General features: G+C 32.7%; 2 protein-coding genes across 2 annotated transcripts; one reads left to right on the top strand and one right to left on the bottom strand.

The window, feature by feature from the left end:
- Positions 1-211: 211 nt before the first annotated feature.
- Positions 212-12209, top strand: LOC126884741 (uncharacterized). Its single transcript, XM_050650921.1, has 2 exons — positions 212-375; positions 11905-12209. Exons 1-2 carry the CDS (start codon positions 364-366, stop codon positions 12124-12126), a joined length of 234 nt encoding a protein of 77 aa, XP_050506878.1. The 5' UTR covers positions 212-363; the 3' UTR covers positions 12127-12209.
- LOC114332369 (uncharacterized) lies at positions 2828-8507 on the bottom strand. Its single transcript, XM_050650902.1, has 5 exons — positions 7765-8507; positions 7280-7707; positions 4406-4642; positions 3792-4110; positions 2828-3734 (listed from the first exon to the last, which is right to left on the bottom strand). The coding sequence occupies exons 2-5, from the start codon at positions 7545-7547 to the stop codon at positions 2882-2884; spliced, it is 1677 nt and encodes a 558-aa protein (XP_050506859.1). The 5' UTR covers positions 7548-7707; positions 7765-8507; the 3' UTR covers positions 2828-2881.
- Positions 12210-13602: the final 1393 nt, after the last annotated feature.

The following is a 13602-nucleotide window of genomic DNA, read 5'->3' as shown; positions in this document are numbered from 1 at the left end:
TACTATCAGATACTTATGAATATTTTTTTTTGTATGACAGTTCCGGGTTGATACTGTTTACATAAAACATAAGGGACGAATCATAAATGTCATAAATATTTATAAAAAGTTACTACAAATAGTTTTTTTCCGATTTAAAAATGTGGATGTGGGTAGATATACCGTCCTCGAATATTGGTCTTCCTTTAAAAAAAATAATACACCGAACAAAAAAAAAATAGACAATAGATGTTGACTTCTGCATCACGCCCAAAATCTGCATAATGATTTAGCTACTAGAATTAAATTGGTATAAAAGTTGACACTGAGAAGACAATAGTATCATTTGTTGAAAGACAAATTTACTACACATACAAAATCAAAATGTTCAAAATCGTAAGTAAAACAAACATGTATTTATTGTTTAAATTTTTGTTGAAAATGTGTTTAATTTTTATATTTTTAATAGGTATTTAAACGTTGACTTTAAATTTATTTTTCTTTTGCTCCTTTTCATTTTCTCTTCAAAATTTATCAAAATGGAAGAATTTGTCAAGTATTTTCAAGTAAGCTGTGAGTTCTTTATACCGGGTTCTTTATTTATTAAAATGTCTTACTCCTTTTATAATTTTAAGTATATAATTTCAGATTTTACTTCTCAGGACACTCTCCTTCTTCCTATACTCCTTCATCCCCTTATCTCTCCCTGTATTATTAGTCTTAGCAGTTCATATTAATGTCCCCTTATTACGTGTCCAAAATATTGTAACTTTCTTATTTTTATTGTTTTTATTACTTCGTATTCTTTGCTCATTTCTCGCAATACTTCGGTGATAGTTTTCTTCTGTGTCCTTACTATTCTAAGCATCCTCCTGTTACACCACATTTCAAAGAACTGTAGCTTATTTATGTGTTCTTTCGTCAAAGTCCAGCTTTCAAGTCCATATTGCAGTATCTAAAACACTGTTTGATTTGTTTAACAGTAATTGGAGTTCTTCAGCAGCGCTTGCCACAATCACGGTGTCATCTGCATATCTGATGTTGTTAATAGATCTTCCGTTAATTATTACTCCTTCACTTTGAGATAGTAATACTTCAAAAATAGCTTCACTATACATATACATTAAATAGGAATGGAGAGAATACACTATAAACCGCAAGGATTTCTGCTGTGATTGGTCGTCATAGATTTGCTCCGATTGGTCATTATCGTCATCTGATTTTGACATAGCCTAATTTAAAATTTGGCGGGTAGTATAAGCAGGGAATATTCGTTAGTATTAAGCTGACTATTATTATTACAATTTTATTATAAGAATTATAATTATTTAGAGTGTTTTATTTTATTTTTATAAATGTAGAAATTTTTCCTTTTGCCATATGTAGGTAAACATAACCTATTATGTGAATTTGTAACTTTAAATTCGATAATAATATGTGTTTGCTTTTGTTAGTGATGCTGTTTTTATTAAATATGTAGGCTATTTTATTTTTATTAGGTAATGTTTTGTTTAGAGGTTTGTTCCTCGTATTACTTTTATTTCTAGAACATTCATTTTCTTTTTGCCTTTCCTTTCTTTTGTACAGTTGGCTTTCTATTTATTTTCCTCCAAATTTTTTGTGCCATATCAAGAATACCTTTTACACGCATATCCTGATTAACTGTCGCCCACCACGTCTTTTTCGTCTTCCTATTCTACAGGGACTAACCACCTCTCCTCTACTTGCATGGTGTGGTCCTCATAACGTATACCTTAACCTGTTTCTTATTTTGTTTCCAGTGGGATCTACACCCAATTTTCTCTCATATATTCATTCCTAACTTTATCTTTTATAGTTACTCCACTCAGCTAATGAATCATTCGCATCGCAACAATATACAATTCCTGTTCATTCCAATGTTTTACTGCCCAATATTCAGTACCCTACGTCCATACATCATAGCTAGTTTTAATGCAGTCATATAGAACTTACTTTTGAGTTTTATTTGCACCTTTCTATCATACTTTGCCTTCTTGGCTTTTCAATATTAATCAACACTACGTGCAAGTCTGCCTTGCATAAATTCTTCTTCTTGTTGTCCTTATGTCCTATAAGAGCGTCGGACTTTGGTATCACCTATCCATCTTTTACTCATATCTTCCACGCCTTCCAGTCTCCTGCCATTTCCATCTGCTGCACTGTTTTCCCTCTCTTTGTCACGATTTCCTCAATTTGTTCCATCCACCCTTCTTCTTTTCCCCTGTCTTTTGGCATGTTACCTTCTTTACTAGTCTGTTCTCGTTCATCCTAGTTATATGACCAAACCAATTCAGCTTTCTTTTTTAAATTTTTTTCTCTATTGGTTCTGACAGTACATTTCTGATGTTTTCGTTCCTTTCTCTGTCCATCTTCGTTTTTCCAGCTATTTTTCTCAGCTGCTTCACTTCTGGCACTTTCATGTCTTTTATTTGTGACCCATGTCTCGCTTGCATATAGAAGAGTTGGTACTGATATTGTATTATATACATTATGTATTTTTGTGTCCTGGCTGATTTTTCATTTTCTCAGTATCATATTAATCGCATAATATATTTTCGTAGCTTTCTTTGTCCTATTGTCTTTTGTCCTTTGTCATAGCATAAATTCAAAATTACTTTTATTTCTAGAACCTTGCACTAAATTTTGTTAAGATTTCACCATAAATGTATGATACCAAAAACATATTTTGAATTGGGTGCTAATACAAATGGTCTGAACAAAATTAAGCAAAGGTTTACTGGAAATAACTATTTCAAACTAAATAAAACACTAAATAGCTTTGTTTAAATTTTTTTTATTCAAGAGGAGAGCCCTTTATTGGTGCAATGGCGAGATAAAACTACTCTAAATCTCACCTAGGACTAAAAATCTATAAATAACATTACTTAACATTCCTTTTTTTATTTGAAGGAAAATACTGCTGCTTCTCCATTTTTCGCTTCTTTGTAATGTTCATTGCCTCTTCATTAAGTTTTTCCAACGGTCCTTGAACCACCCTCATAAATTTGGCAAAAGATTCGTCATCTAATTTGTTCATCATATTATTGACGTATTCCTGTTGAAGATTTCGTTTGGTTTTTTCCTGGGTTAGATTTGTCTGTTCTAGCGTCCCTCTGATAAATTCATTAATTTCCTCCTCATGCCTTGATTTGATAATTGAAGTTTCTCCCAAACACCTTGCAGCATCATCTAAAACAGAGTTAGTACCCACGCTCTCCTCATACATTCTTACCAAGTGCACATGCTGACACAAGGTATTTCTCACTGCATATACTCTACAGTCACACTGATAACGGTGTATACAAATTTTACAAACTCTACAAAACAACATCTTACATTCACTTTCACACACTTGTCTTAAAGTTACATTTTGTAATATATTAGGATCCGTAAGGGATCTTACCTGATATTGCCCATATACCTCCATATTCTTCGTAACCTCCATTTTCCTTTTGATCGTTTCTGCCCCTCTGTGTGCCTGAATTATAGTCCTGTCCTGATAATTGTTCGCGTTTGGCCGTTTTATGTCCACAATTCTTTTCCACATTTTTACCTCCACTAGCTCATCCATAGTATCCAATAATTTCTCGATTCCTCCTGTTGCAGTCCGATTTAGGTAGTTGGTCTTCAGTAGATTGTTCAGCGACTCCAGGGACATGTTGGTATTAATTCCAGAATTTCTTCTATAACAATGGGCCCACGTTTTTGTTCTCTTCATAGACTTAAAGTATTTCCTAGAAAAAAATATACTTAATGTGTCTTAAAATGTACGATTTCATATAATTATTTACTTTTCCAGATAATTGCAAAATTCTGTCTCATTTGCATTTTTCAGTTTGGTTAAGTAGATATCCCGTAATTCCATAAATTTTTCTTCATCCGTTTCTGTAATAATCTGCCTCAGGTCGTTTTTCATTTCCTTCTTTATAGTTGTATCCTTTATTTTACTCTTCCCTTGAAAATTCCAATTTTTGATCACGTGCCAGGTACATAAAAGCTTATTCGGTTGATTTCCCATTGTATTCACCCATGCATTGTAATACTTGGGATCATCATCACTCATGAAATGATCTGCGCGAATCTCTGTCTTCATCCTATTCTTGAGGGCACCTAAAGATTTAAAAATTATCCTTACCAGTCATTAATTGTTACTAATTATACAGTGAGGACGTTAAATTGGGAATAGAAAGGGCAAATTTGGAGAGACATCAGGATAGGTAGATTTTTATTCTTAAATTATGAATTTTTGGCATATTATGATTTAAATTCTTATTGTGGCGTATTATGCCAAAAAGTCATAATTTAAGAATAAAAATCTACCTTTCTCCGGAGTTCTCTCCAAATTCGCTCATTCTTGAGATAATGAATTTATTCCAACCAAACGTTCTCACTGTATAATACATACCTAAAAAAACTTCTTGAACTCGTTGGTCCAGTCTGTTTGACAGTAAGAAGGCAACTGGAAATCCTTGGTTTCGGTCATCTTTAATAAGCATTATTGTTAAGTCCATCCGTCTTTTATTAGTTCCATGGGTTCCGTCCACACATATTATGTTAGGGAATTCTCGTAACTTATCCTCCATTATCTTGTTCATAAATCCAATGGCAAAATCTTCTGTCCTCAGCACATCATGTTCTTCTCCTAATAAAAATAATAGTAAGAACAATATGGAACATGATATGGGCACTAAATCAGATAGAATGAATTACATGGACCAGTATACTGACAACCAATCAAGTTAAAATGGAATACATGTATGTAGGCAAAACATGTCATATTAATGTTGGCAAAGAAGAATATTCATAGCCAATAAAAGCTACTATAGCTTAAATTAAAGAATTAAAATCAGGTAATATTACAAGAAAAAAGTGCCACGTATACAGGATGTCCCCACAGTACACAAATAGTTGGGGGTTTAAAGGAACAAAACCCCCATAAAATTTTTATGTAAATATATTAAATAAGAAGCCACATCTCGATAAAAACTGGCTTATCGAAAAAATACTAAGAGGCAAAAAAAGTTTTAAAAATGTTGTGTTTAACTAATGGTACCACAATCATGAATTAATTGGAAGGTACACAAAAATTGGGGGGGGGGGTTTAAGGGAACAAAACCCCCATAAAATTTTATGGGGTGGACAAATTTTACTATAATTTTGTTTTAAGATGTATCTGCCATAAGAATGATACATGTCTATTTTCAATAAAAAATCTAATAGTTTTCGATACATTGAAAAAACTCGATTTTCTTTTTGTAATTTCAAAGGGCTGTAATTTTTTATAAGCACATTTGTACTAAGGTAAGTTAGGTTCAACCAAACTATTTTAACCCCAGAATGTGTGGTATAATTTATGACCAATCTTTTTGGGACACCCTGTATAAAACCTTAATAAAATAAGACCAGTTATTCACATACAGTCGGAAAAATGAAAGAATACCCATGAAAGAACATATTAAAACACGCTGTATTTTCCTGTCACCGTGTCACAAAGAAAATTGTCCAGTGTAAGTACATATAACAATAATTATTACATGTAAGCTGGCGCTGGCCAATTTTTTGTGTGGCACGGTGACAGGAAAATACAGTGTGTTTTATATGTTCGTTCATGGGTATTCTTTCATTTTTCCTAATGTAATGGATCTCAAACCTGGACACTTACTAAAAATAAAGAAAGCCAATTGGCTAATTCTGAAGGAAAAATCTTAAGTGGAATGGAGCAAAATGAAAAATTTTGATGTATGTCCAATTTTCAATGTGTTTTAAATTTATTTTATGGTAGGGGAGCAAAGTATGCTAAATGTGCAGTCACTCGAGCGCTTTGGAGACCTAGTGGGTTGTGAAGAGTAGGTCCTAAAACCAAAAAAACTTAAGTAACATTTTCCATTTTAGTGGGCGCTTGCCATTTTTTAATTTAATTTTCCATTTCCAACAATCGTTTTTTCCGATTATAACGCCATCTATGCTTAATTCGAAAAAATGTTTCCAATAAAAGTTACTTATTTTTTCGTGAGGAATCCAAATCTGTAATAAAAAATAGGGGCTCCTATTTAAGATTTTAAAGTAACCCCCCACCCCACCTCCGTAGGGGGTCGTGTTTAGAACCATTCGATAGATTTTTTAAAAATATTAAATAAGTGTATTTTACAGTTTTTCGATCTGATGTTCATTTCGCGAAATATCGCGGAATTCGTATTAAAAATATTAAATTTACCCCCCACCCCTCTCCGTGGGAAGTCGTGTTTGGTATCATTCGATAGATTTTTAAAAAATATTGAGCGCATATTTTTTAGTTTTTCGATCTGTCATTCATTTCGCGAAATATTCGCTTTTTTCTTGTGAAACTTTGGGACTCGTTCATTTCCTTATGCCCGGCTCAAATCGTCAGATTTTTGAAATATACACTCTTTTGCATGTACTTAACTTACCTTATCTTAATCTGACAATTTCGAGCTTTTTTAAGGATAGATTTTTTTTTTCGGGCCCCCCTTAACGAACTCCCCTGTGTTAAGAGCCAATATATGATAGAGGTACATCTGCAGGATACCAGGTTTCTCTCCATATGATAATCTGACGCGCTCGAGTAACTGCAAAAATCCCCGCTTGGGCTCCCCTACCATAAGTATAAACTAGTAACAGAAAATTGTATGTGGAGAGAAAGATATACCTTTTAATTGTACAGGGCATACCACAATCTTTATATCATAATATTTATATAAATAGGATGACTTGAGGTAGAAGGGACATGTGGAAAGGGCAGAAAAGATGAAATATGTTCCAAAATACACGAATAAATGCCAGTTGGACATAGAACTAGAGGAAGACCAAACATTAGATATAAGGAACAAATGAAACAAGAAGTACTTCAAGGTCTTCAACAGGCCAAGGCCCAAAAAGGTGTTATAAATATAGCAATGATGATAATAAAAGGACAATTTAAAACTAGTTATTTAAGGGGTGAAAGTTGTTGATTTCTGACAAGTGTGAGATTTATTACTTGAGGGATGCAAAGGTAACAATTAAATCAGTAAATTTAACATATCAACCACCATCATCTCCTTAACAAATTAACTTTAACGAATAACTAAAACTAGCATACTTATATATTTTTAAAAATGCTTATTGTATATTTCATATCAAGGGATAAATGTTTATTCTACTTAAGGGTAAGATTTCTTATACGAGCCAAGCAAGGATAAGAATTCACACAAGTCATATTGAAAGAGGATTGATTAATAAGGTATAATGTTGGTAGCTATCAAAAAAAATTGGTGTTTACCTTCTTTCTTGAATAAGAAAGCATAATTCTTGTTGTTAGTATTCCATTCCTGAACCTTTAAGGCTACAGCTACCATATCATTTTGATCTCTTTTCTTGTGTATATTATACTTTGTGGAAAAATTTACGAGATCCTTACTTGTTGATACAGCAAGTCTATCTAGTTGTGGTATTTCCAGTTTTCTTGAATCTTTTAAAATTCTACTAGGTGGCACCCCAGCGGTTAATTTTTCTACAAGCATTTTTTCTTCTGCTTTTGACAGATGCATGGCTCTTAATTCTTCTTCATGTCCAGCATGTGTTTTCCAATAACTGACGGAAACTTGTCCTTGATCTCTCTGTTTGCAAATAAGTCTGGAGGGACAAACTCTTTAATTTTAATTGATCCACCAGATTTCTCTGTCCTAATTTTATAGTTGGGCTTATACCCTAAAGATAGACAAGTATAAGTTTTAATTATTACAAGTAACAAAGAATTGGACTTACCACGTATGTCACTTCTGTTACACTCATAGTATAAGCTCTTATGTTCCTTTGTATTACATACTCTAGTCAATGCATAACTGGTCTCAATTTTCTGCTTATCTTTCCATGTCTCATATTCTTGTTTGCTAGAAAATTCCAAAGTTATTAGTTCAATACTCAACTGGTGGTTCTCCTTGAGATGTTTTCGTAAATTTTCATGGGTTTGTAAATTAGTTTCTTGCTCACATAACGGACAAACAATATGATTAATTTTCTTAACTGACACATCTATTTTATGTATGCTTTTGATATGATGATTTCGTATTTTCACAGTTTTAAATATTTTGCTGCAAAGATGGCAGGTTCTTGACAAATCCTGAGCTCCTGAGACAAATTCAGAACTTGTTGAAGTCGATTGATGGCTAGTTGAAGTCGATTGAAGGCTCGTTGAAGTAGTAGATTGGTAGATCGAATCCATTGTTTCTTGCTAAACAAAATCTTGGTTAATCAAATAATGTGTTCTAACGAACAGATTTTTTTCAAACAACTGAAAAATTGAAATATAAAAATGAAATTTTGTATGTATGTTTGCTGTTGAAAAACCGCCAAACAGACTAAGAAAATATGTGCTTGGAGTTAAAAACCGCCAAAACACAAAACAAGGCGCCAAATCGAGGATTGATTAAACAGACAAGACCCCCTTTTCTATGGACAAGACAAATACATAAACATAACCTCACAAAAAATTCATCAAAATCCATCATGTCTATGTCAAAATCAGCTGACGATGATGACCAATCAGAGTAAATCTTTGACGACCAATCGCAGCAGAAATCCTTGCGGTTTATAGTGTATTCTAGGAATGGAGACATAATACTTCCCTGCCTAACTCCTCTCCTGATTTCAATTTCTGGACTGGGTTCGTAGTCGTAAAAATGTTACATAGCAAACGACAAATCATTTTGGAGTCTTGGAGACGTGTAGCCTATAAATAAACATAACACTTTATAAGAACAATATAAATATAATAGTATAATATTTATTTAATCCACATTCTTGACTAACTTAAGGACGGAATAATAATACTTTATTATTATTTAATTACTGATCTACTTAATCAATCTTTTTCAATTAAAAAATGGATTTCACTTTTACTTACACAACAGTTACAATATAATAATCGTTCTAAGAATATAATCCAAATATAGCTTTTGCCAAACACAGAATGCCTTAACCAACCGCAGGTTAGATAATAAAATACAAAAGTGTCTTTCCACGTGCTACTTACATCTGAAGACAAATATTTTTATTTTTATATAACAGGCAGTCTGCTTTCCAAACACACGACACGAGTTTATTGAAATTCAAAATATTTATTGTAATAGATACTTTTTGGTTGTATGCTATTTTACATATACGTGTAAAGTGTAAATAATAATATTGATTTCGCTTTTTAATAATAGACCGGGCTTCATCGTTGTCCCCGCTAGCGAAATTATTCCAATTCGATTTTTTTGCACAAACTTACTCAAAAAGAGGTCGTTATAACATATCCACAGGGTACCAGGCGGTGCCGAGGTCGAAAAATTGTTTAAACATTTTTTTTAAACAAATTCACAAAAATAATTTTTTTTCATTTCGAAAAATACTTTTTTAGATAATTTGGAACATTCTGAGCAAAAAATATCTCTTGTCATTTTTCTCTAAAATTGATTGTTGTCGAGTTATATGGATTAAAAATTTGAAAAATGCGAAAATTGCCATTTTCAAGGCTAATAACTCGATTAAAAATTATTATTAATATTATGAAATTCAAAAAGTGAATAAGTCAAGTTTCAAACCCCTTCTTCCATGTCCTAAAGAGAATTTTGTCATTATTTTATTACAAAGCTGCTATTTTTAACTATTAACAATTAGCGTTATAGTCCAACTGTATCGTCGCCCTCGTTAGCGAAACTATTTCGATTATATTTTTTTGCACAAACTTACTCAAAAAGAGGTCCTTATATCATATCCACAGGGTGCCGGGCAGTGCCGTGGTCGATAATTTGTTTAAACAATTTTTTTTAACAAATTCACAAAAATTATTTTTTCATTTCAAACAATATTTTTCTTAGATAATTTGGGCCATTCTGAGCAAAAAGGTCTCCTGTCATTTTTCTCTAAAATTTATTGTTGTCGAGTTATATGCGATTAAAAATTTGAAAAATGCGAAAATGCCCATTTTCAAGGTTTAATACCTCGATTAAAAATTATTATTATGACATTCAAAAAGTAACCAATTCAAGTTTCAAACCCCTTCTTCAAGGTCCTGAAGAGAATTTTGTCATTATTTTATTACAAAGCTGCTATTTTTAATTATTAACAATTAGCCCTATAGTCTAACTCTATCGTCGCCCCCGTTAGTGAAACTATTTCGATTAGATTTTTTTGCACAAACTTACTCAGAGAGGTCCTTATAACATATCCACAGGGTGCCGGGCGGTGGAGTAATCGAAAAATTGTTTAAACAATTCTTTTAAACAAATTCACAAAAATAATTTTTTCATTGCGAACGATTTTTTTTTAGATAATTTGGGTTATTCTGAGCAAAAAAGGTCTCTTGCGATTTTTCTCTAAAATTGATTGTTGTCGATTTATATGGCCATTTTCGCATTTTTTTAATTTTAAATCGCGTATAACTCGACAACAATCAATTATAGAGAAAAATCACAACAGACCTTTTTGGCTCAGAATGTCACAAATTATCTAAAAAAAATTTGTTCAAAGTGAAAAAATTATTTTTGTGAATTTGTTTAAAAAATTTGTTTTTAAAAAAAAGTTAAAAAAAATTGTTAAAAAAATTTTTCGGCCACGGTACCGCCCGGCACCCTGTGGATATGTTATAACGACCTCTTTTTGAGTAAGTTTGTGCAAGAAAATCGAATCAGAATAATTTCACTAACGGGGGCGACGATACATCCTGGACTATAGCGCTAATTGTTAATAGTTAAAAATAACAGCTTTGAAATAAAATAATGACAAAAATCTCTTCAGGATCTTGAAGAAGGGGTTTGAAAGTTGATTTGGTCACTTTTTGAATATCATAATAATAATTTGTAATCGAGTTATTAAGCTTTGAAAATGGCCATTTTCGATTTTTCAAATTTTTAATCGCATATAACTCGACAACAATCAATTTTAGAAAAAAAAAATGACTAGAGACCTTTTTTGCTCAGAATGACCCAAATTATCTAAAAAAAATTGTTCAAAATGAAAAAACTATTTTTGTGAATTTGTTTTAAAAAAATTGTTTAAACAATTTTTCGACCACGGCACCCTGTGGATATATTATAAGGACCTCTTTTTGGGTGTGCAAAAAAAATCGAATCGGAATAATTTCGCTAGCGGGGGCGACGATACAGCCCGGTCTATATAAAGCTGTAACGGGCAAAACTTGTTTACATAATTTAATAAAAAAATAATAAGTACAGCTCCTCCATTATATCGTTGCACATGCATGAAATTATTCACGAATTATTTTTTATACTATGTTTCTTTTTTACACGCCGAAACTATTATCGCAAAATTAAGCCGCTTGTCCACAAAACCACAATAGGAATGTTGATTAAATTAAATAAAATTGAAAAAAATAAATAAAACTAAATTACATTTATTAAAATTACAAAATATCAAATAAGTTTACACAAAATTTTATACAATTAAATAAAATTAAATAAAATTGCATAAAGTTAAATAAATTTAGTAAAATGAAATAAAATTAGATGAAATTAAAAAAATACATAAAACTACATAAAATGAAATCAAATTAACCAAAATAATAAAAACTATATAATTAAATAAAAAAAATAGATAAAATTAAATAAAATAAATCGAATAGACGGAATCGAATAGAATCGAATCGAAGCGAATTGAATCGAATCGAATATAGTCTAATCCATAAGGCTAAGGCCACACGGGCGATAATTTAAGGTGCCGTCAGCGCAGTAAACCTGACGAGGCATTGGTTGACTAACTCCTATTTAATCTACAATTGGTGGAGGAGTTAGTCAACCAATGGGTTTACTGCTCTTACGGCGCCGTAAATTATTGCCCTGTGGCCTTTCGCTAAGAAGTATTAATTATAAAAACGAATAATTTTCATTTTGACGTTGTTTTCAGTTTGTTCATTTCTTCGCTCTCTTAGCTGTCGCTTTCGCTGCAGCGAAACCATTGGCTAATCCTCAACCAAACCCACAACCAAACCCTCAAGTTTTGGCTGCTTATAGTGCTCCTGCCGTAGTCTCGGACGTTGTCTATCCTGGCGTGGCGTACTCAGCTCCATTAGCTTACTCAGGAACACTCAACCCAGTGGCTTACACTGCTCCTTTGGTGTATTATTAGGTTGAATGAAAAATTGATTTTGAATTATTTTTGAGCTATAATGTTTTGAATTTTAAAAATTTAATAAATGATTACTTATTTAACTCGTGTTTTTTTGTTAGAAATATTTGTTTACAAGGAGAAGAGGCAAGGTCGTATTTAAGGGAGGGCAGGCTGGGCAGCTGCCCGGGGCCCCCGCAAAGCTCCAAACGTAAAAAAATCAGCACATTATTCACATAATGTGAGAATAATTTTTGTCAATCAATATTAACTGTGGTATTTCGCTATATGGAAGGTTTCACGGCTATTGAAAGATTTCTCATATTTTTGCCAATCACAGTCATAAAGCAGAAGATATAATATTTAATTATCTAATGACATTATTGCAAGAACTTTCTCCCCTTCCTTATACCCTTTCAGGTGTCGGATCTATTGCAAGAACATGATATCTATTTGAAAAACTGCAGGGGACAGTCGTCCTACGACAACGCGTCACGCGTAAGTTATGAGTGAAATATACAATGGTGTTCAATTAGAGAACATAATATCTCAGCCTTGTGGATTCTGTGTGCCGCCCACTCTCTAAATTTTGTTGCAAAAGCTGCAGCTGGGGTTTGTCCTGCTGCCATAGCGTTCTTTGATTTCTTAGAAGAACTATGTGAACTATATGTATTTTTAACTTCCTCAACATATAGATACAACTTGTTCACCGGATGTTTAAAAGTTGCGCCTTTAAGCGAGAGCAACGCCGCGCCGACCGTTGCAGAAATAATATTGTTCCTAAAAGAGTAAATACTACTAGATGGTCATCTAGAAGTGATGCCGCAAAAGTACTAGGTAAAGGTTATAATCAGATTAAAGGAGCATTATCCAAAATTTCAGAAGACGATGAGCAACAATTTAAAACTCGTAGCGATGCAAATGATGTGTTTACTGGAAAGCATTGTGTTTACTGGAAACAGGAATATTTGCAATATTTTGGAAAGAAATCTTCGAGATGAAAACAGCACAAGTCGTATTCCTCAAGATCCAAATATTGACTGTAATTCAGTAGTGGCAGCATTTAGATCTGTCGAGGGGTGTCGAGGGTGAATGAGGGGTTCTGTCTAAGACCTCGCATCCATGAAGTTTCTCCTTTGACATAGAACAAAAATAATTAAATGTTACCTATTAGATACTTATAAACTCCTTGGATCTGTTATTTCGAATTTCAATTACTGTATAGTTAGTTTAAATTATTATTTATATAATGATAAATCTTACATATGTACGAATGTTGGTGTGAAAATAATTTTAGGGGTTCACGTGCACATGTGCACTTATGGAGAAATCGCCACTGATGTCTCCTCATTTGCGTAATTTTTAAAAAACTGATAGTCAACCAATTTGACTTCATACGGAAACGGCTTACTTCTTGCTTCCTTAGTAGCAGAAGCATAATCGCTTGGAAGATGAATCTCACGATGCTTCAATTTAGTCTCGATAGCGCTGTGGACC

The sequence above is a fragment of the Diabrotica virgifera genome, chromosome 5 (genome assembly GCF_917563875.1).
Source record: "Diabrotica virgifera virgifera chromosome 5, PGI_DIABVI_V3a".
Taxonomy (NCBI): Eukaryota; Metazoa; Arthropoda; class Insecta; order Coleoptera; family Chrysomelidae; genus Diabrotica; species Diabrotica virgifera.
This window is presented reverse-complemented; position numbering and strand designations above follow the sequence as displayed.

Coding starts and splice junctions, on each gene's coding strand:
- LOC114332369 (XM_050650902.1), bottom strand. CDS start 7,547: ATGCATCTGTCAAAAGCAGAAGAAAAAATGCTTGTAGAAAAATTAACC. Junction 4,643..7,279: donor TTTCTTATTCAAGAAAGAAG/GTAAACACCAAT, acceptor TATTTTTATTAG/GAGAAGAACATGATGTGCTG. Junction 3,735..3,791: donor TTTTGCAATTATCTGGAAAA/GTAAATAATTAT, acceptor ATTTTTTTCTAG/GAAATACTTTAAGTCTATGA.